At 44.9% G+C, this 23470-nt stretch overlaps 1 protein-coding gene across 9 annotated transcripts in view; it reads right to left on the bottom strand.

Annotated features, from left to right (window-relative positions):
* The window catches only part of LOC134337922 (polyhomeotic-like protein 2), a 308667-nt gene that overhangs the window by 270492 nt on the left and 14705 nt on the right, over positions 1-23470 (bottom strand). For 2 of the 9 annotated variants that reach the window (XM_063033306.1, XM_063033305.1), the window contains exons 2-3: positions 13545-13653; positions 8663-8801 (exon numbers count right to left, since the gene is read on the bottom strand). The exons of 5 other annotated variants lie outside the window; for them this stretch is intronic. In XM_063033306.1, the coding sequence (XP_062889376.1) occupies positions 8663-8676 (14 nt within the window). In that variant the 5' untranslated portion in view covers positions 8677-8801; positions 13545-13653. Of the gene's footprint in view, positions 1-8662; positions 8802-13544; positions 13654-22892; positions 23383-23470 lie in introns of all 9 variants that reach the window. 2 more of the 9 variants (XM_063033303.1, XM_063033307.1) reach the window with 2 other exon arrangements.

Raw genomic sequence — 23470 nt, forward strand, 5'->3', positions numbered from 1 at the left:
CACCTCACCCCTGTCTCTAAACCCTAACTTGATCCCTAACTCCCTGCACTGTCCCCAAAACCGTCCCTACAAGCCTAAAATTAACGACATGTGAACCATGGCATTGCAGCTTGGTGCCATCTTGATGTTAATCTTCACATTGTTCAATTGACAACAAGTGACAATTCTGTTCGGCAAACAATATGAGCAGTTTAATTTTGGCCAACAGATAATTAATTTCAGAAAGAACCAAAAATGTTAATAAACTAGATTGCCAGCAGTGATTAAATTAACACTTTCACTTTTCCTCTTTAAAATTTCATTATTATGAAAGTCATGCTAAAACTATCTGTATTAATAAAGCTGTTATGTAATTAACTACAGTGAAATGCAATTATAAGACTTTATATAAAAATCATTCCAGAGAAAACTTTAAAAATAATTACGTTACCAGCAGAGATTAAATTCAGGTCCACAGACTTTTATAAGAGTTTGAGGAATTTGAAACACTTGATAATATTTTTTCCTTGGTGGAATGGTTTTAATAAAGACCATATGAAAATGTAATCAAACCACCTGGTTTTTGCAACCCACAATCTTGTGCAGTTCCTTAATTTGAATTTACCTAATGTCTAGGGGACAATTGTGTCAATTTTCTCCCAGACATACAAAAGTAATTGCGCAATATGCCATTATATCATCGTGTTTTGTTTTTATTTTGTACCGTGGCAGTGTGCTTCCTATCAGTTCCCCAGAGCTGCCTGTCCCAGATGTGAGTGGGCTTACAGGGGCCAGGAATGAATGGATTTGCTCTCGTAGATTCCTACCATGTAGAGCATTCATTGTCTGTATGGCGAGGCCACGGCACAGGATCAGAAAACTCAGCCAGCTGCATCATGAGCACTAGCCTCCCCAGCATCGAAGAAACCATCAAAAGGTGATGCCTCAAAGAGGTGGGATCCATCATTAAGGACCCCCGGACCCACCCTCTTCTCATTGCTACCATCAGAGAGGAGGTACAGAAGCCTGAAGACACACACTCACCGTTTCAGGAACACTGCCTGGTGTCAGTGGTCACATAACCAGGACTTGTGATGTGCACCGGCTGCTCGTACGAACAGCCACCACCTGCTCCCATGGCTTCACGTGATCCTGGTCAGGGCACTAAACAAGTGCTACACCTTGCCCAAGGGTGACCCACAGGAAGGAGTGCCTTACACTTCCTCTGGTAGAGACATATCTCCACCCGCCTCCCATTATTCCTTACTGGAGGTACCTGTTCTTCCTGATCTTAGAGTTTCCGTGTCTGCATGAAACTGTGTCCAGATTAAAGTGTGAACACGTGGGAGATATGTTCTTGAACAGTTAGAGAGGTAGAGGGTGTGATTCAGATAGAGGAAGCTGTGTATGTACGTCTGCTAATGCCTCTGGACACATCTTCAGTGATGTTCCTGGAATCATCGGGTGTTTCGGGTCTTTCAACATCATACACCCTCCTCATGGTGTTCATGATACCATTGCATAGCCTGACTGTAAGGCGGACCAGGCGGTGTGGACTGTGCTGGTCACAAGTACAGTGCGATAGCGCTGGCGAGGCGTTGAGAAGGCTTGGCAGATCGAGTGACTTACAGTTCTGAGGAGACAATGATTAGGCTGGAGAGATTTTCTTTGGAACTGCTGAGACTGAAGGGCACAAAGCGTGAGAATTCGGATCGGGGAACAGGAAGAAGTTACTTTCTTTGCTAGTGAGGCCAACAACTTGGGGATGTTTAGAGTACTTGGTGAAAGGGTTCTAACAGGGATTCTCAATCTTTCTTATGCCATGGACCCCTGCCCTTAACCGAGGTTGGGAACCCCTGGGTTAGAGGACGATGAGGGGCTATGTTCCACCTGAATTTGGCTAAATCTGGAACTTATTACCTGAAAGAGTGGTGAACGAGAACAGGAGGTACCTAATAAAATGGCCACTGAGTGTACTATAAATTACAATATGAATACATAAATAAAATAAACAAGTAATGCAAAAAGAGAGTGAGATAGTGGGTTCATGGACCATTCAGGAATCTGCTGGTGCAGGGGAAAAAGCTGTTCCTGAAGCATTGAGTGTGTGTCTTCAGGCTCCTGCACCTCCTGCCTGATAGTGGCAATGAGAAGAGGGCACGTCCTGGATGGCAAGGGTCCTTCATGATGGATTTCACCTTCTGAAAACATCCTTGATGCTGGGGAGGCCAGTGCCCATGATGGAGCTGGCTGAGTTTTCAAGCCTTTGCAGTTTTTACTGATCCTGTGCAGTGGCCCCTCCCTACCAGATGGTGATAAAGCCAGTAAGAATGCTCTTCCCCGCTCATCTGTAGAGATTTGTGAGGGTCTTTGATGACATACCACCATCAAATTGCTAATGAAATATAGGCACTGGCATGCCCTCTTTGTAAATGCATCAATATGTTGGGCGCGGGATAGATCTTCAGAGATGTTAGCACCCAGGAACTTGAAGGTGCTCACCCTTTCCATGGCTAATCCCTTTGATGAGGACAGTTCTGTGTACACCCAATCGGACACTTCGAGTTGTCAGAGCTGCTTCCTCAGTTGAGGCTGGCCTGCTCCTTCCCTTCATAAGATAACTCTTCTGTGGGGTTTTCCTTTAGGGCAGGGAATCTACGCTGGGTCACTCTTCACAATTCTGACAATCTCTGTACCTGGGGATCTGTTAATGACTGTAGAGGGGAGCAGTGTGAGCTCTCTGTCCAGAGGCAGATCGGTGCAAGTATTTGCCAAAGTACAAGTGAACAAGCTGACGAGTAAAAGGAATGAACCCTTTATTCTTTTTAAATACAAGTGCAAACACATTCCTGAAATTCATTCCATTTATCCATCCATATGTTTTAATGGATTGCTTTTATATTTATATTTACTGTGGGCTTTTTTTTGTCCTTTATGCTGCATCGGATCCAGAGTAACAATCATTTTGTTCTCCTTTACATTCTCGTACTGAAGAATGACAATACTGCAAACAATCCTGAATCTTGAATTGGGTGAAATATTACAGGCATCTCTTGGCCAAACTCTGGTAAGGTAGTTTCAATTGTAGAAAATAAATAAGGAGAGAGACTTTCCCTTCCACTACATCAGGGTGTTCCTGGAACAACGTTCCACTGTTTTGGAATTTCCCTTATTGTTCACGTCCTGTGGGCTATAAAAGGGCTGATTTGTGAATGGTTTACGATGAGCTCAACGAACTGTTGGCCTTTTGATGACGTCAGGACCCTGGTCCGGCCTTTTAAGTCTTGCTGCTAAGCCATGAGGCTGTGAATTCTCATCTGTAGCTCCTGCCTCCCCAAACTTCACACATAATCTGGAGAACAGAGGCCTGCTCCCAGCTCGGAGTGAAGAAAGATCAAAGAGGTGTCCATAATCCATCACTCTTTGCATCTGCTGACTGCCAGAGTGCACGGTCACCAGTGGGGACTGGAGCGCCTCAGCATGATAACTGCGAGCCCCTCCACCTCTCACCTCACTGTGGCTTGCTGTCATTCAGTGTCTCACGAGGAAAAGCACAATCACAATCAAAGTTCAGAGTAAAGCTGAATTTATGATTAAAGTACACTCAGTGGCCACTTTATTAGGTACGCCTGTACGACTGCTCATTAATGCAAATATCTAATCAGCCAATCATCTGGCAGCAACTCAGCACATAAAAGCATGCAGATATAAGCCTGTACGGCACAGGAGCAGAATTAGGCCATTCAGCCCATTGAGTCTGGATCCCATTCAACCCCATACACCTGCTCTCTCACCATATCCCTGATGCCCTGACCAATCAGGAAACGAGCAACTTCCAGTCTGAATATACCCATGGACTTGCCCTCCACTGCAGTCTGTGGCAAAGATGTCCGCAGATTCACTACTCTCTGGCAAAAAAAATTCCTCCTTACCTCTGTTCTATAAGGTTGCCCCCTCAATTTTGAGGCTGTGCCCTCTAGTTCTGGATACCCCCACCATACAAAGCATCCTCTTCACATCCACCTTATCAAGTCCTTTCAACATTCGGTAGGTTTCAATGAGATCCTCACGTGTTCTTCTAAATTCCAGTGACTACAGGCCCAAAGCTGCCAAACGCTCTTTATGTTAACTCCTTCTTTCCTGGAATCATCCTTGTGAACCTCCTCTGGACTCTGTCCAATGACAACACATCCTTTCTGAGATAGGGGCCCAAAACTGTTGACAATACTCCAAGTGTGGCCTGATAGTGTCTTATAAAGCTTCAGCATTATCTCCTTGCTTTTATATTCTACTCCCCTTGAAATAAATGCCAACATTGCATTTGCTTTCTTTACCACAGACTCAACCTGCAAATTAACCTTCTGGGGAGTCTTGCACGAGGACTCCTAAGAACCTCTGCACCTCTGATGTTTGAACCTTCTCCCCATTTAGATGATAGTCTGCACTATTGTTCCTTTTACCAAAATCCATTATCATACATTTCCCAACACTGTATTCCATCTGTCACTTTTTTTGCCCATTCTTCCAATTTGTCTAAGTCCTGCTGCAATCACATTGCTTCCTCAGCACTACCTACCCCTCCACCTATCTTCATATCATCTGCAAACTTTGCCACAAAGACATCAATTCCACTATCTAAATCATTGACAATATGAAAAGTAACAGTCCCAATACTGCAATACTGACCCCTGAGGAACAATAAAGGCGCCTTTTATTCCCACTGGCTGCCTCCTGCCTGTCAGCCATTCCTCTGTCCATGCCAGTACCTTTCCTGTAACACCATAGGATTTTATCTTGTTAAGGAGCCTCATGTGTGGCACCTTATCAAATGCCTTCGTAAAATCCAAGTAAATGACATCCACTGCCTCTTGTTTGTCTACCCTGCTTGTTACTTCCTCAAAGAATTCTAACAGATTTGGTCAAAAGGTTCAGTTGTTCGGAACAAACATTAGAATGGGGAAGAAATGTGATCTAAGTGACTTTGACTGTGGAATGATTGTTGGTGCCAGACGGGGTGGTTTGGGTATCTCAGACACTATTAATCTCTGGGATTTTCATACACAACAGTCTCTAGAGTTTACAGAAAACATCCAGTGAGTGGCAGTTCTGTGGACAAAAAAAAAGCCTTGTTAATGAGAGAGGTCAGAGGAGAATGGCTAGACTGATTCAAGCTGACAGGAAGGTGACAGGAACTCAAGTAACCACACGTTACAACAGTGGTGTGCAGAAGAGCATCTCTGAATGTGCAACACATCAAACCTTGAAGTGGATGGGGTACAGCAATAGAAGACCACACCGGCTTCCACTCCCGTACCTAATAAAGTGGCCACTGAGTGTCACAATATACTGCCCTGAGGTTCACCTTCTTGCAGGCATTCACAGTAGAATGATGAAATACAACAGAATCAATGAAAAACTACACTCAGACAAAGACTGACAAACAACTGGTGTGCTGCAACTGCAGAAGACCACAATCATACGGTTACTGGCCACTTTATCTGGTACAATGACCACTGAGATTCCCTACTTCAAATAACCGTGATTCAACTGAGCACTAGTCACTGTAAGGAGAGTGCCCTCTGAAACTAAATCCGCAACCCTGTCTTACACACAGTCGCAGGATGACCTCAGAATGCCATTAATTTAAATTACCCTGCTATTAGTTAAGACTATTTTAACCTTAGGCCAAACTCATTTGCTCTTGCAAATTGCATTCTTCCCCAAATTAATAAAACTCCCCAAACCTCCTGAGCTCTATCCTCGCGCACATCAGAACGAAATAATCTGTGACGTGTGGGTCACTAATCAAGTTCACGTAGGCTTCTGGCTGAATTATCATTGGACATCATTGTCTGATTTTCACTGCAAAGTTCAGCAACAATAATATTGTTGCCTGTTGACAACTCACCAATGGTTTAGTTCTCTGCTCAGCCGTTTTCACATAATGCATTTTACCACAACTCTGACTTCCCCTCCGAGGAACAAAGAGAAAAGCTTAAACACAGATTCTGCAGTCGTCATTTTTCACTAGTACCATCTTGCTTTTTTTTGCCCATCAGCTGAGGCCAACTTGAATTTAATTATCTATCTCTAACCTCTTTTTAATCTGTTTTCTTGCCAGACATCGGTGTGGAAATCATAAACACAAGAGATTCTGCAGATGCTGGAAATCCAGAACAACCCACACAGATTGCTGCAGGGACTCAGCAGGTCAGTCAGCATCTGTGGAAATGAAAGAACAGTCGACGTTTCAGGCCAAGACCCTTCATCGGGGTAGAAAAGCTTGCATTTGGTATCCAAATGCTTCATCACTGTCTTCTGTTCATGAATGCTTTCAGATACATTTGTCCAGAGAGAGGACATAGAAACATAGAAAATAGGTGCAGGAGTAGGCCATTCGGCCCTTCGAGCCTGCACCGCCATTTATTATGATCATGGCTGATCCTCCAACTCAGAACCCCGCCCCAGCCTTCCCTCCATACCCCCTGACCCCCGTAGCCACAAGGGCCATATCTAACTCCCTCAAAATGTACTACATAATGTACTGGTTGGGCACAGGAGTACATTCAGCCAGGGACTCATTCCACCGAGATGCAACACTGAGCGTCATAGGAAGTCATTCCTGCCGGTGACCATCAAACTTTACAACTCCTCCCTTGGAGGATCAGACACCCTGAGCCAATAGGCTGGTCCTGGACTTATTTCCATCTGGCATAATTTACATATTACTATTTAATTATTTATGGTTTTATATTGCTATATTTATACTCTATTCTTGGTTGGTGCAACTGTAACAAAACCCAATTTCCCTCAGGATCAATAAAGTATGTCTATCTATCTATCTATTTACAGACACTCTGGTAAATATTTGTATGTCAAGTCTTGGTGTTGTTAGTGTAAACTGATGATATTCTGTGACATCTTTACAGTGTGGAAAAGTAGGTCCAAAATTACTCCCCCACTCCACATAGACGTAACCCCACACACACACACACACACACAGATACACACGCACACACACACACACACAGATACACACACACACACACACACACACACACACGCAGACAGACAGAGACACACACATGCACACAGACAGACAGACACACACTCTCACACACACACACACACACACACACACACACACACGCACAGACACACACACACACACACACACACAGAGGCAGGCAGACAGACAGACAGACACACACTCTCACACACACACACACACACACACACACACACACACACACACACTCACTCATAAAGAGAAAACACTTTTTCCATACTGAAAGAGGTTAACCAGCACACGGACTACATTCACCGAGTTTTCATTGGGGAACGTTCGGCAGCCAGTTTTCACAAAGCAATATCGCACACATGGTGTCACGATGATGTTGTGGAAGTGAATTCTGAATTTCCGTCATTCCCATGTGTACGGACGATTCTGAACTTTACTTCGGAGCACCTGGCTTTAAATCTCAGACCATCCGCTAGTCACAAACTCCTCGCAGTCAGATTATCTACCCTCCACCCCCATGTATTTCAGCCATTAATTTGAAAACCTCTGTCACTTCTGAGGAATTCAGTACCAGGCCGTGTCAATTTAACCCTTGGAGTGCTGTACTTGTTGTGGTAAATTGGCACTGCTCCCTGTGTCATCATCCTTCCTGAGAGATGGTTCTCAGAACTGCTCCCATCACTCCTAGTCTGACCTCACCAGGGATTAGTATGTCTCTAGTGGAGGGCTCCACAAGGGCTAGCATGGATTCATCGGGTTGAATGTGCTGCAACAACCTACCAATCTGCGATTCTATGTAAGTTAGTTTTATATAGAGACACTGTACAGCCCAACGAGCCTGCACCGCCCAATTACACCCACATGACCGATTAACCTACTGATTTGGAATGTGGGAGGAAACCAGAGCACCAGGAGGAAACCCACACAGTCTCAAGGTGAGCATGCAAACTCCTTACAGACAGTGACAGGAATCTGAACCCCGATCCTACATATGGCACTGTAAAGTGTTACACTAATCAGTACACTATCACGCTGCTACTGGGCCGACCCAACAACCATTTTATTGTGAACCCAACCAGTCTTACACAGACCAGGGAAATGCCCAGGGGAAGATGGTGGTTATCAGCCATCTTCAGGGTGAGTGGAGTCAGACACTGGGGAGCACGTCAGGGTGGATGGGGAAGGGAGTTCCAGGGTTTAGACACAACAGCAGAGAAAGACAATAGACATGATTAGCTGCGCTATGTTCCAATCACTTGAGTCATTGTCATTTTGTTTTATATTTATGTTTTGGCCTTCTGGCTCACTGATTTAACCCTAGCTGAATCACAGACAATTTACAATGACCAATTAACCTACTAACCTGAACATCTTTGGAGGGTGGGAGGAAACTCGTGCGTCACAGGGGGAACGTACAGACACCAACAAGAACTGAAATCCATTGGCATTGTAAAGTGTTGTACTGACCTCAGTCTGGCATAGAATCAGTTACAGCCGTTTATGGGGGAGGTGATGATTAACAGGGAAATTGCCCGATCTTCTCCTGTGGTGTCATGCTTTCGCACAAACCTCAGCTGGAGATGAAATCCTTTGTGTTTTCAACAACGTTGCAGCAGTTCATTACTTAATAGATTATCTGTCCCATTTTCTCCACTTCCTTACCAAAAGCGATGCATTTTGTCTCCATGACAACCAGCTGCTAACGGATACTAAACCCATTAACACAAGAGATACGGCAGACGCTGGAAATCCAGAGCGACACCCACAAAATGCTGGGGGAGCTCGGCAGGTCAGGCAGCATCTATGGAAAAGAGTGAACAGTCAATAACTCTTCACTGGAAAGATGAGAGCTCAGAGTAAGAAGGTGGGGGGTGGGGGAGCAGTACAAATTGGCAGGTGACAGGTGAGACCACACGAGGTGGAAGGTGGGTGGGGGAGGGGAGAGGGATGAAGTAAGAAGCTGGGAGGGGATAGGTGAAGAGATAAAGGCTGAAGAAGAAGGAATCTGATAAGAGAGGAGAGAGGACCATGGCAGAAAGGGAGGGAGGTGATGGTCAGGGAAAGAAAAGAGAGGAATGAGAGGAGAACCAGAACTGGGAATTGAAGAAGAGAAAAAGGAAGGGGGGGGGTGGAAATTTACCAGAAGTTGAATAAATCGATGATCATGCTGTCATGTTGGAGGCTACCCAAATGGAATTTGAGGTGCTGCTCCTCCAGCCTGAGAATGCCCTCGTCATAGGAAGAGGACACGGACCAACATGTTGGAATGGGAATGGGAAATAGAATTGAAATGGGTGGTCACCAGAAAATCCAGCCTGCTGTAACCCGTGGAGAGAAGGTGCCCGATAAAGTGGTTCCCCCAGTCTATGCGAGCCTCTGGGATGTAGAGGAGGCCCCATCGGGAATACTAGATACAGTGAACAACTCCAGCAGACTCATAGGTGAAGGCTGCCTCTCCTGGAAGGACTGTCTGAGGCAGGTAGCGAATGGCTAGCTGTAGGGATAGTGTAAGTGTCCGGAGGGAGATCAGTGGGGAGGGACGAACGGACAAGGGAGTGACGGAGGATCAGAATTAGGTTTAACATCATTGGCATATGTCGTGAAATTGGTTGTTTTGCAGCAGCAGTACAGTTCAGTACATAATAATAAGACTATCAATCACAACAAGAAGTATATATACTGTATTTATAACATTAAATTAAATAAGTAGTGCGAAAAGAGGAAAAAATAGTGAGGCTGTGTTCACAGGTTCAATGTCCATTCAGAGATCTGATTGTGGAGGAGGAGAAACTGTTTCTGAAATATCGAGTGTGTGTCTTCAGGCTCCTGTACCTCCTCCCTGATGGTAGCAAAGAGAAGAGGGCATCTCCTGGCTGATGGGGGTCTTTAATGATGGATGCTGCCTTCCTGAGGCATTGCCTTTTGAAGATGTCCTCGATGCTGGGGAGGCCGGTGCCCATGATGGACCTGGCTCAGTTTACAACCCTCTGTAGCTTTTTCTGATCCTGTGGAGTGGCCCCGCCATACAGATGGTGATGCAGTCAGTTAGAATGCTCTGCAAGGTACATCTGTAGACATTTGCAAGTGTCTTTGGTGACATACCAAGTCTCCTCAAACTTCTAATGAAATATAGCTGCTGTTGTGCCTTCTTTGTAATTGCATCAATATTTTGGGCCCAGGATAGATCATCACAGATGTTGACACCCAGGCCTTTGAAACTGTTCACCCTTTCCACTGCTGGTCCATGAGGACTGGTGTGTGTTCCCTCGAGTTCCCCTTGCTGAAGTCCACAATGAATTCTTTGGTGGAGCAGTGACTGAACCCTAACTCACAGAGGCAGTTCACAAAGTACAAAGCATTTTGGAAAACCATTCCTCACTTCAAAAAAGACAAATTAGATTTACTAGAATGTGGCCTGGGTTTCATCTCCTAAGTTACAGAGAAAGGTTGAATAAGTTGGGTCATTATTCTTCGGAGCATAGAAGGTTGAGGGGGGACTTGATAGAGGTATTTAAAATTATGGGGGTGGGGTAGATAGAGTTGGCTTTTTCCATTGAGAGTGGGGGAGATTCAAACAAGAGGACATGAGTTGAGAGTTAAAGGGCAAAAGTTTAGGGGTAACATGAGGGGGAACTTCTTTACTCAGAGAGTGGTAGCTGTGTGGAACGAGCTTCCAGCAGAAGTGGTTGAGGCAGGTTTGATGTTGTCATTTAAAGTTAAATTGGATAGATATATGGACCAGGAAAAGAATAGAGGGTTATGGGCTGAGTGCAGACCAGTGGGACTAGGTGAGAGTAAGAGTTCACCACGGACTAGAAGGGCCGAGATGGCCTGTTTCCGTGCTGTAATTGTTATATGGTTATATTTATATGGTTAAATGTTTCAGTTCTCTGTGGTGGCAGGCAGGCTGGCGAGGTAGCATAGGCTGAAGGGAGGAGGAGAAGATGGCGGCACGACACAGCTTGCGCGGCCACTCCGGTGAATGATATCTGTAATCTGTCAAGTAGGGTGCCGTGCACAATCCTGATTTGATGGAGACAGACGTGAAAGGACGGACGTACACCTGGAGAAACTTCTGAAATGCTTTTTTCGCTGCCACTGTTACTGTGTGGTCCAGAATCTCTGGAGGGGAAGGCCCCGAGTCCTCGGCTTTGCTTGCTGCTCGGCGGCCGGGACGGGGTCGAAGCGCTCGGCAGAGGTGCTGCTCGGTGCTCAGTGTTGAAGGGCTGGTTGGAGGCTCGAAGTTTTCGGATGGACTCAGAGTCGGCTGTGGTTGGGTGCTTCCAATGCATCGACAGTTGTCGGTGCCTGGAGGTTTATGGCAGAGAAAGTTTCTCCCTTCTGCCGCCTGCTATCGGGGACTATCGGGAGTCGATCAGAACTTTGGGACTTTTTTTACCGTTCCCATGGTCTGATCTTTATCAAATTATGGTATTGCTTTGCACTGCTGTAACTATATGTTATAATTATGTGGTCTTGTCAGTGTTAGTCTTTGGTTTGTCTTGTTTTTTGTGATATCACTCTGGAGGAACATTGTATCATTTCTTAATGCTTGCATTTCTAAATGACAATAAACGAGGACTGAGTGTTCTCATAATCTAATCTAATCTAATCCTTGGTGATGGACCTGAAGTGACTGGACTGAATGAGAAGCAGCACCATGCATTACTATTGAAGACCCACTCAACCCCACGCAGACAACTGCCCGATGACCCAGTTTGCAGACTTGTGTTGTGTGGTATAAATGGCAGTGTTATTATGAAATCAATACTGACTTATTGTCCATGAGCGGATTAACATACCTGCCAGGACAGGAGTTCAGGGTATCGTTTCTTTTCCTGCATTCTACACTCATACAATCCAGGCATGAACAGGAACGGTTTCACAGAACCGCATTCCCCCCCCCCACCCTCCAGGCAAACTGATTCCAGCATGTTAGTAATAGTAGCTAATTATCTACCTTTTAAATGTTTCAGAATGTAAGCATTGCAGAATAAGGTCTACCTCTCCAATGAAATAAATCGTGTAAAAGGGTTTAGAGTGCCACGTGTTCCCTCACTGCTTAGTGTAGTGTAGTGCGATCCCTCGAGTCAAGAACGATGTTCTCCCTCAGGGGCTGACTAATGGTGGGTCTTCAGAGGCCGATCTGGGATCCACATATTCCGGTGGAGTGAGGGCAAGAGTAAGTGGTGACTGTGGTTAGTGATTAGGGCTCAGTGTTTGACCTGTAGGCAATAATTCTGCCACACATAGCATTGGCAGTAGGTCCGACAGTGAATGGCTTCATCTTCTCTCCACTTTCTGCAGGGCTCACTCTTTCCTTGACTTCCCTGTCCACTTGTTCCTCCCCATGGATCTCCCTCCCTCTGCAACTGAATCCTTGACTTCCTCACTGGGAGACCACAGTCAGTGCGGATCAGAAATAACGTCTCCTCCTCACAGACAACCAGCACTGGTGTACCTCAAGGATGTGTGGTTAGCCCACTGTTCTACTCTCTCTACAACCATGACTGTGTGGCTCGACACAGCTCAAACACCATCTATAAATTAGCCAACAACACAACTATTCTGGCAGAATTTCGGATGGTGATGAGGAGGCGTATAGGAGCGAGCTGGTTGACTGATGTCGCAGCAACAACCTTGAACTCAACATCAGTAAGACCAAGGAATTGATTGTGGACCTGCGGAAGCATAAGCCGATTGGACACACACCAGTCCTCATTGAGAGATCAGAAGTGGAAAGAGTGAGCAATTTCAGGTTCTTGGGTATTAACATCTCTGAGGCTCTATCCTGAGCCCAACGTACTGATGCAATTACAAAGAAGGCACGACAGCAACTATATTCCATTAGGAATTTGAGGAGACCTGGTATGTCACCAAAAATACTCGGTAATTTCTACAGATGTGTAACGGAGAGCTTTCTAGCTGGTTGCATCATATCAGGTATGGAGGGGCCATTGCACAGGGTCAGAAAAACTGCAGAAAGTTGCAAACTCAGCCTGCTCCATCATGGGCATTGGCCTCCCCAGCATCGAGGACATCTTCAAAAGGGAATGCCTCAAAAAGGTGACATCTGTTATTGAGGACCCTCATCACCCAGGACATGCCCTCTTCTCATTGCTGCCAACAAGGTGGTACTTGAGCCTAAAGACTCACACACACAATGTGTCAGGAACAGCTTCTTCCCCTTTGCCATCAGATTTATGAATGGTCCATGAACACCACCTCACTGGTTCGTTTTGCGCTACTTATTTAATCATATTTATTCCATATTGCAATTTATAGTTTTTGTTACGTATTGCACTGTACCACTGCTGCAAAACAACAAATTTCACGACACATGCCAGTGATAATGCTAGGGAATCTCATTGAAACTTTCGAATGTTGAAAGGCCTCGACAGAGTAGATGTGGAAAGGATATTTCCCATGGTGGGAGAGTCTAGGACAAGAGGGCACAGCCTCAGGATGGAGAGGCATCCCTTTAAAATAAAGATGTGGAGACATTTCTTTCGCCAGAGGGTGGTGGATTTGTGGAATTTATTACCACAGGCAGCTGTGGAGGCCTCGTCACTGGGTGTATTTAAGGCAGAGCTTGATAGGTTCTTGATTGGACACGACTTCAAAGGTTACAGGGAGAAGGTCGGGGAGTGGGCCTGAGGAGGAAAGAGAAAAAGATCAGCCATGATTGAATGTTGGAGAACTCTACACCTATGTCTGGTCTTATGATGTTGTAGGGTCAATGTAATTGATGGAAACGTACAGAATTCACAACCGCTGACATTAAGCTGGGCTTCACTGTAAGAGGCTGGTCTGACATGATGACGTTATTACGTAAAGTACTGTGACCGCGCTTTGTGTTCAATGTTTGGAATACAATAAATGAGTTGTTATGGTTTTTCTTCAACATGAAACACCTCACACCATTTAATTTGTGAAAGCCTACAATATTAAACCTGATTCTGATGCTGTTTCTAAAATCAGCTCCACCATCTCTCTTCAGATACAGAGCTCGTGGTCAGTGGGTTCGGTGTCTCGGTAGACCAGTTCGCAGGAGGAACCGCAGCCCCCTCCCTCCATTTCATCCACTGCCTCAGCCAGTCAGAGGGAGAAGTGTCGCCAGCTGGGAGCCAGGACTGCTCACACACTGACTGAAGCACTTACCCAGGAGAGCCTGGAGACACAGAGGCGGCAGTTCAAGGAGCCCTCACATTTATCACTGACGTGTCTGGAAACGTGCAAAGCAGCATTGATTAACAGCTGCTGAGGTCGGCTCGTGTCTCTGAGAGACCGCATAGACGAGAAGGAGACAGCTTGTTTCAGGAATAACTTGTGACGAATACCATGAAAATAAACTTATCAATACCACAGGAACTGAAGCCTTTAATGCGGCCTACACACTGGGCGGCTGTGAAAGCAGATGACAGGATGTGGAACAGGTTCAGGATCACTGCTGGTGATGGAGCAGCTACGAGACCCCTCCTGGGGTTACACCAGGGACAGTCAGCTCTGTGGTCAGCACATCAGGGACAGTCAGCACCGTCGTCCCGACTCCCTCCCCTCATGTGCATTCAAAAGTCATTTTCACAAGAAAGAATAATCTTTCAACTCTGGCCACAGAGATCAACAACACACTGAAAAGTGCAGCACCAACCTTTGACGTGATTTCTTTTATTGATGAGGCAGACTTTATTCTGCAATTCATAAATCCTGAACCATTTAAAAGGTAATTTGCTGCTATGACTTGCATGCTGTAACTGAGCTCAGACATCCACATTCAGAATCTGAGGAACAGCTTCTTCCCATGAAGAGATTTTGGAATGGATGTTCAACCCATGAACACTGCCCCATTATTTTTTGGCTCTCTTTTTGCACTAATTATTTAAATACTTCTGATAATATTTTAAATATATATTTCTTACTGTATTTTATGTATTGCACTGTACAGGTGCCACAGAACAGCAAATTTCACAATAATAAGTCAGTGATAATAAACTGATTTTGCTTCTGATCTTGATTCTGAAAATTAAAAATAATGAAAGAGCAAAGGGAACCCCCTCCTGATCCCCCTCCTCCTTCCCTCTCTCCTATGATCCACTCTCCTCTCCTATCAGATTCCTTCTTCTCCAGCCCGTTACCTTTTCCACGCATCACCTCCCAGCTTCTCACTTTATCCTCCTCCCCCACCCACCTGGCTTCATCTTTCACTTTCTAGCTTGTCCTCAATCCTCTCCTCCACTTTCTTGTTCTGACCGTCTTCCCCCTTCCTTTCCAGTCCTGAAGAAGGGTCTTGGCCCGAAACATTCTCTGTTTATTCCCCTCCATAGGTGCTGCCTGACCTGCTGAATTTCTCCAGCATTTTGTGTGTTATTCTGGATTTCCAGCATCTTCAGAATTTCTTGTGTTTATAGCAGCAGGCATTTTAGCCCATCATGTCTATATTGACCACTGTGCCTATCCACACTAATATAAAACCATAAGACACAGGAGCAGAATTAGGCCATTTGGCCCATCGAGTCTGCTCTGCCATTCCAACCTGGCTGATTTACCCCATTCTCCTGCCATCTCCCCGCAACCTTTGACACCCTGACCAATCAAGAACCTCCGTATTAAGTATACCCAATGATGTGGCCTCCACAGCCGTCTGTGGCAACAAATTCCACTGATTCACCAGCCTCTGGCTAAAGAAATGTCAACAGAAGCTCAAAGGACCTCATTGCTGGAAGTGGAAGGATACACCAGGAAGGACCTCATCCCTGGAAGTGGAAGGATACACCAGGAAGGACCTCATCGCTGGAAGTGGAAGGATACACCAGGAAGGACCTCATCGCTGGAAGTGGAAGGATACACCAGGAAGGACCTCATCCCTGGAAGTGGAAGGATACACCAGGAAGATGGGCTAGCCCTGGAAACAACGAGAGATTGGCCCAGGACAGAAGTTTCTGGAGGGCTGCCACTGGTGGCTGGCCCAGCAGGGGTGATAGACTTCAGCAGAAGAAGAAGGCCACCCTCTGGATGAAGAAATTTCTCCTTATCTTTGTTTAATGGGGCAGATGTCCATATCTACATGTCTACATCTCACCACAGATCTACACCAATCTGACTCCTTTTTTGCATCAATTCTATATTCCTCTATGCCCTGCACATTCAAGAAACTGCCCACATACTTACTCACTTAAGCCCTTCGCCCCTGCTGGCCACCAACAGCAACTTGGCAGAGCCCTGTACCCTGGGTCAATGGAAATTTGATCAGTCCGGTTGCTTCTGCTCTTACCACACGACTTCATACGTCTTCCAGGCAAAGCTCTTAATGGTCTGGGACTGGAGTGCGTCACAGACTCGTTTTCATTTTATAATCCTTTTTGAGCTCTCAGGTCTTCTTCCACCAGTCTCTTAAATTTAAACCATCTCCTTCAAAATATAATTGGCAAGTCAGCTTTCTCGAACTACACTCCTAAACTGTGGAATTCAGTACCTAATCCCATAAGGGATGCAGACTCAGTTGATATTTCTAAACACCAGCTCAAAACCTATTTACTTAACCCTGCCTTTGACAAACATCTTTCTGTCTTTTGTTTTCATGTTTTTATGTATACCATGGTAAAACACTTTCAACCACATTGTCTGTATGAAAAGTACTGTATAAATCAGTCCTGACGAAGGGTCTCGGCCTGAAACGTCGACTGTACCTCTTCCTATAGATGCTGCCTGGCCTGCTGTGTTCACCAGCAATTTTAATGTGTGTTGTATAAATCAGTTATTCAATCACTAAGCACAAGTGCAGCGGCCATTGTCCCAATGGTCGATATCTGAGTGGTCAGGGTTAGAGTGGTGATCATGAGGCTGTAGCTCTTTGAAGCTTCAGTCAGAGAAAGCAAAGGAAAGAGAAGGTCAAGGTTATGTTTTTTCTCTTTCCTTTATATCTGCTCAGCTAGGATAGTGGAATGCTCCTTCTGTGGGATGTGGGAAGGCAGGGAGACCTCCCGTGTCCCTGACAACTACAGCTGCAAGAAACGCATTCGGCTGCAGTTTTTAACCATCTGCATTAAGCAGATGGAGCTGGAACAGGATGAACAGATCATTCAGGAGGCAGGAGGGGTGGTAGATAGGATATATAGAGAGGTAGTTACACCCAAGGTGCAGGACACAGAAAAGGGTTAAGGAACCAGTGCAGCGTACTCCTGTGGCTATCCCCCAAACAATGGGTGTATCAGTTTGGATACTGTCGGGAGATGACCTAACAGAGGAAAGTCACAGGGGTCGGGTCTCTGGTACTGAGTCTGGCTCTGTGACTCAGGAGGGAAGTGGGGGAGAAGGGGCACCCTGTGGTGATAGGAGATCATTAGGGGAACAGACAGGAGGTTCTGTGGGTGAGGTTCAGACTCCTGGATGGTTGGTGCCTCCCAGGTGCCAGGGTCCGGGATATCTCGGATCACGTCCTCAGCCTTCTTTAAGTGGGAGGATGAACAACCAGAGGTTGTGGTCCATGTAGGTACCAGTGACGTGGGTAGGATGACGGACGAGCTTCTGCAGAGGGAGTTCAGGGGGTTAGGTGCTAAGTTAAAGGGCAGGACCTCCAGGGATGCGATCTCGAGATTGCTACCCATGCCACATGCTAGTGAGGCCAGAACTAGGAAGATTGTACAGTTTAATACACGGCAAAGGAGTTGGTGTAGGAGGGAAGGCATAAGATTTTTGGATCATTGGGCTCTCTTCCAGGGGAGGTGGGACCTGTACAGAAGGGATGGTTTGCGCCTGAACAGGACAGGAGAGGGACTAATATCCTAGCGGGAAGGTTTGTTAATGCTGCATGCTGGGGTTTAGAGTTGCAGGACGATGGGAACCAGAGTACCAGAACAGTTAGTGGAGAGGGTGTGGAGGCAGATGTTAGTAAGACCTCAGACAAAGTTAGGAATCTAAAGGTTGAGCATGGTGTGACTAGTGTCCTGAGCTCAGATATTTCAATGCAAGGAAGATAATAGTACTGAAGATGAGGTAGAGGCAATGTGTAGTGAGGAAAGGCTTTTGCTAGGGCAAAATTGGAGTTCAACAGGCTGAGTTGCAATGTAAAAGGTGGAAAAAATTGAAAAGGGTGAATATAGGACTGAAATTGTTGTACCTGAATGTGTGCAGAATATGGAATAAGGTAGATGAACTTGCAGCATAGTTACAGATTGGCAGGTATGATGTTGTAGACATCACTGAATCATGGCTGAAAGAAGATCATTGCTGGGAGCTTAATGTCCAAGGATACTCTGTATCAAAACAGATGGGGCGGCATTGCTCTGTTGGTAAAAAATGAAATCGAATTATTAGAAAGAGGTGGCATAGGGTTGGAAGATGTTGAATCATTGTGGATAGAGCTAAGGAACTGCAAGGGTAAAAAGACCCTGATGGGAGTTGTTTACAGACCCCCAAACAGTAGTAAGGATGTGATTTCCAAATTACAACAGGAAGTAGAAAATACATGTCAAAAGAGTGCCCAAGAGATGGCTCTTTAGAGCAGCTTGTAGTTGAGCCCACTAGGGGATCAGCTATTCTGGATTAGAGGTTGTGCAATGAACTAGAATTGATCAGAGAGCTTAAGGTAAAGGAACCCTTAGGGAAAAGTGATTATAATATGATTGAATTCATTCTGAAATTTGAGAAGAATGAGCTAAAGTCAAATGTATCAGTATTACAGTGGAATAAAGGAAATTACAGAGGCATGATAGAGGAGTTGGCCAGAGTTGACTGGAAAAGAACACTGGCAGGGAAAACTGCAGAGCAGCAGTGGATGGAATTTCTGGAAGGAATTCAGAAGGCACAGGATATATATATCTCAAAGAGGAAGTAGTATTCTAAAGGAATGATGACACAACCGTGGCTAACAAGAGAAGTCGAAGCCAACATAAAAGCCAAAGAGAGGGATATGATAAAGAGCAAAAATTTCTTCTTCTTCAGAGGATTGGGAGGCTTTTAAAAACCAACAGAAGGCAACTAAAAAGTCATTAAGAAGGTAAAGAAGGAATACGAAAGTAAGCTAGCAAATAATATTATAGAGGCTACCCAAAGTTTCTCCAGATAATACATAAAGTGTAAGAGAGAGGCAAGAGTGGATATCAGACTGCTGGAAAATGATGCTGGAGAGGTAGCAATGGGGGACAACAAAATGGAAAATGAACTGAAGAAGTATTTTGCATCGGTCTTCATTGTGGATACCAGCAGTATGGTTTAAGTTCCAGGAGTCAGGGTCATGAAGTGTGTGAAGTTACCATTACTAGAGAGAAGGTTCTTGGGAAACTGAAAGGTCTGAAGGTAGATAAGTCACCTGGAGCAGATGGTGTACACCCCAGGGTTCATAAAGAGGTGGCTGAAGAGATTGTGGAGAAATTAGTAATAATCTATCAAGAATCACTAGATTCTGGAATGGTTCCAGAAGACTGGAAAATTGCAAATGTCACTCCATTCTTCCAGAAGGGAGACAGGCAGAAGAAAGGAAACTATACACCAATTTGTTTGACCTCAGTGGTTGGGAAGATTTTGGGGTCGGTTATTAAGGGTATTTGGAGGCACACGATAAAATAGGCCGTAGTCAACATGGTTTCCTCGAGGGAAAATCTTGCCTGACAAATCAGTTGAAATTCTTTGAAGAAATAACAACAGGCTAGACCAAGGAGAATTGGTTGATGTAGTATACTTGGATTTTCAGAAGGCCTTTGACAAGGTGCCACATGAGGCTGCTTAACAAGCTGTGAGCCCAGGAAAAATACACACAGGAAAAATACTAGCATGGATAAATCAGTGGCTGATTGACAGGAGACAAAGAGTGGGAATAAAGGGAGTATTTTCTGTTTGGCTGCTAGTGACTAGTGGTGTTCCACAGCAGTCTGTGTTGGGACCGATTCTTTTTACGTTATATGTCAATGATTTAGATAATGGAATTGATGGCTTTGTTGCAAAGTTTGTAGATCATATGAAGATAGGTGGAGGAGCAGGTAGTTTTGAGGAAGCAGAGAGGCTACAGAAGGATTTAGACAGATGAGGAGAGTGAGGAAAGAAATGGCAGGTGGAATATAGTGCCAGGAAGTGTATGGTTATGCACTTTGGTAGGAGAAATGAAAGGGTTGACTATTTTCTAAATGGAGAGAAAATACAAAAAACAGAGGCACAAAGGGACTTGGGAGCCCTTGTGCAGGATTCCCTAAGGGTTAATTTGTAGGTTAAGTCTGTGGTGAGGAAGGCAAATGCCATGTTCGCATTAATTTCAAGAGGACTAGCATATAAATCAAGGATGTAAAGCTGAGATTTTATAAAGCACCTGTGAGAACTCACTTGGAGTATTGTGAGCAGTTTTGGGACCATTATCTTAGAAAGGATGTGCTGAAACTGGAGAGGGTTCAAAGGAGGTTCATGAAAATGATTCCAGGATTAAACGGCTTGTCATATGAAGAGCTCTGGGCCTGTATTCACTGGAACTCAGAAGAATGAAGGGTGACCTCATTGAAATCTATCAAATGCTGAAAGGCCCTGGATGTGGAGAGGGGGTTTCATATGGGTGGGAGAGTCTAAGACCAGAGGACACAGCCTCAGAATAGAGGGGGGTCCTTTTAGAACAGAGATGAGGAGGAATTTCTTTATCCAGAGACTGGTGAATCTGTGGAATTCTTTGTCACAGGCAGCTGTGAAGCCAAGTTTCTATGTATATTTAAAGCAAGAGGTTGATAAGTCCTTGATTGGTCAGGGCATGAAGGGATATGGGGAGAAGGCAGGTGAGAGGAAAATTGGATCAGTCGTGATGAAATGGCGGAGCAGACACGATGGTCCAAATGTCCAAATTCTGCTTCTATATCTTATGGTCTTATTACAGAGGGAGATGTAACTACTGTTATATACTAATAATAGTACAATCACTCGAGTTTGAATATGATCTCCTCCTAAGGGATGGTCTTCAGGTCACTGTAGAGGCTGATCTGGGATCCACATATTCTGGTGCAGTGAGGGTGAGAGTCAGTGGTGACCGTGGTTAGTGGTTGGGTCTTGTGGTAGTTCAGTCGCTCCTTTCACAGCTGCTGCTTGTTCTCTGTGACACCATGGAGATCGTTCTCTTGTGACACCGTTCCCTCTTGAACAGATTTCTCCAGCTTTGTCTGCTGAGTGCAATGTCTTCCCAGTTTTTACATGTCACGTTGAATTCCTTCAGGTCGATTTTGATGTTATCTTTCAAGTGTTTCCTTTGCCACCGTGGGCTCGCTCACCTTCCCCAATGAATATAGTTGATTAGCTTAGTTATTTTAATTTATATAATTTATTGTCTTGATTTTTAAAATACTTATTTGTTTTCAATTTGTATTTGCACATTTTGTTGTCTTTTGCCAGTTGGTTATTTGTCCCTCTCTGTGGTGTACGGTTTGTCATTGATTCTATTGTGGTTCTTCCTATTTACGATGAATGCCTACAAGGAAATGAAAACCCGATTATATATGGACTTTGATACTAAACTTTACTCTGTACATTTCACTTTGAACTTTATTTCAGGTGACCTGTCCTGGGACCAGCACCAAAGTGCAATTATGAAGAAAGCACCTCCTTCCTTAGGAGTTTGTGAAGATTTGGTGTGATATCTAAAACTTTGACAAACCTTTACAGATGTGTGCTGGGGAGTATATTCACTGGTTGCAGCACAGTCTGGTACAGAAACCGATGTCCTTGAATGAAAAAGTCCTACAAAAAGTAGGGGTATTGTCGAGGAAAGCAGCATCCATTATCGAGGACTCTCACTTCCCACTCCTGCCATCAAGAAGAAAGTACAGGGGCCTCAGGACTCACACCACCAGGTTCAGAAACCGTTACTACCCCTCAACTAGCAGGCTCTTGAACCAGAGGGGATAACTTCACTAACTTCACTTGCCCCATCACAGAAATGTTCCTCCAACCTATGCAGTCACTTTCAAGGATTCTTCATCTCATGTTCTCAATATATATCACTTATTTATTTATTTATTATTTCTTTTTTTGTATTTGCTCAGTGTGTTGTCTTTTATACACTGGTTGAATGCCCAAGTTGGTTCTGTTATCATTATTATTCTGCTGGCGTGTGGCCAAGTGGTTAAGGCGTCGGTCTAGTGATCTGAAGGTCGCTAGTTCGAGCCTTGGCTGAGGCAGCGTGTTGTGTCCTTGAGCAAGGCACTTAACCACACATTGCTCGGTGATGACACCGGTGCCAAGCTGTATGGGTCCTAATGCCCTTCCCTTGGACAACATTGGAGGTGTGGAGAGGGGAGACTTGCAGCGTGAGCAACTGTCAGTCTTCCATACAACCTTGCCCAGGCCTGCGCCCTGGAAACCTTCCAAGGTGTCAGTCCATGGTCTCATCAGACTAATGGACGCCTATACATTATTATTCTATCATGGATTTATTGAGTATGCCTGGAAGAAAATGAATCTTAGGGCTGTATATGGTGACATATATGTACTTTGATAGTAAATTTGTTTAATACATTGAACTTTGAACATTAGGTACGCTGATCATCATTGACGTGATGGGCTGAATGTCCTGTTTCCATGCTGAACATTGCTGGGACTCTTGTCAATCTGAACCTGTTCTCTGACCTGGGGCCAATGGGTTTGTACCTGTGCTGTATTGTCCTCTGTTCTCTGCCTCCTAGTTATTAGACAGTCCTACCTGCGGAACCTGGCTGTGAATATCTACCAGCACCGCTTTACAGTGTCAGTGATCACCAGTCGGGGTTCAATCCCTACCTCTGTCCGTAAGCAGTCTCTATGTGGGTTTTGTCCTACGTATCGGTTAAGTTTAGTAACATGCTATGTTGGTACTGGAAGCCTGGTGATACTTCTGGGCTGTCTCCAGCACATCCCCAGACTTTGTTCGTCACTAATGCAAACAAAATCTTACCACTGTATGTTTCGATGGGACCAGCTCTTCCTTCAGTTAGTCCTGACGAAGGGTCTCGGCCCGAAACGTCGACTGTACCTCTTCCTAGAGATGCTGCCTGGCCTGCTGCATTCACCAGCAACTTTGATGTGTGTTGCTTGAATTTCCAGCATCTGCAGAATTCCTGTTGTCAAGGTCTGATGTGTTGTCTGATCTGACCCCTGCTGGCACACAAAGGGACTGCAGCAGTGAAGGATCATTACAATAAAATGCAATTCCGTTGCTCTGTATTTTAATTAAAATTACAGGGAAAAACCATTCAGCCCATCAGTGGTGCTGCTCCAATCTCTGTGGGTAATGTTCAACCTCACAGTTCATCTCTCTGACGTCCTTGGGTCTCAAATAGTCCAGAATCCCAGGAAATAGCTCTGATCTGTGACTCCAAGGGGACATGGAGATTATCTGTAACCCCAGAGTATTCCGTGACACCCAATATGCAAAAGAAGTCAATCTGTGCCGATAATAAACAAATAAACAGTTTAATGAATGAATGAATCAATTAGTTGGCAATTAGTTAATAATTAGTTGACAATTAATAA

This window comes from Mobula hypostoma, chromosome 25 (genome assembly GCF_963921235.1).
Source record: "Mobula hypostoma chromosome 25, sMobHyp1.1, whole genome shotgun sequence".
Taxonomy (NCBI): Eukaryota; Metazoa; Chordata; class Chondrichthyes; order Myliobatiformes; family Myliobatidae; genus Mobula; species Mobula hypostoma.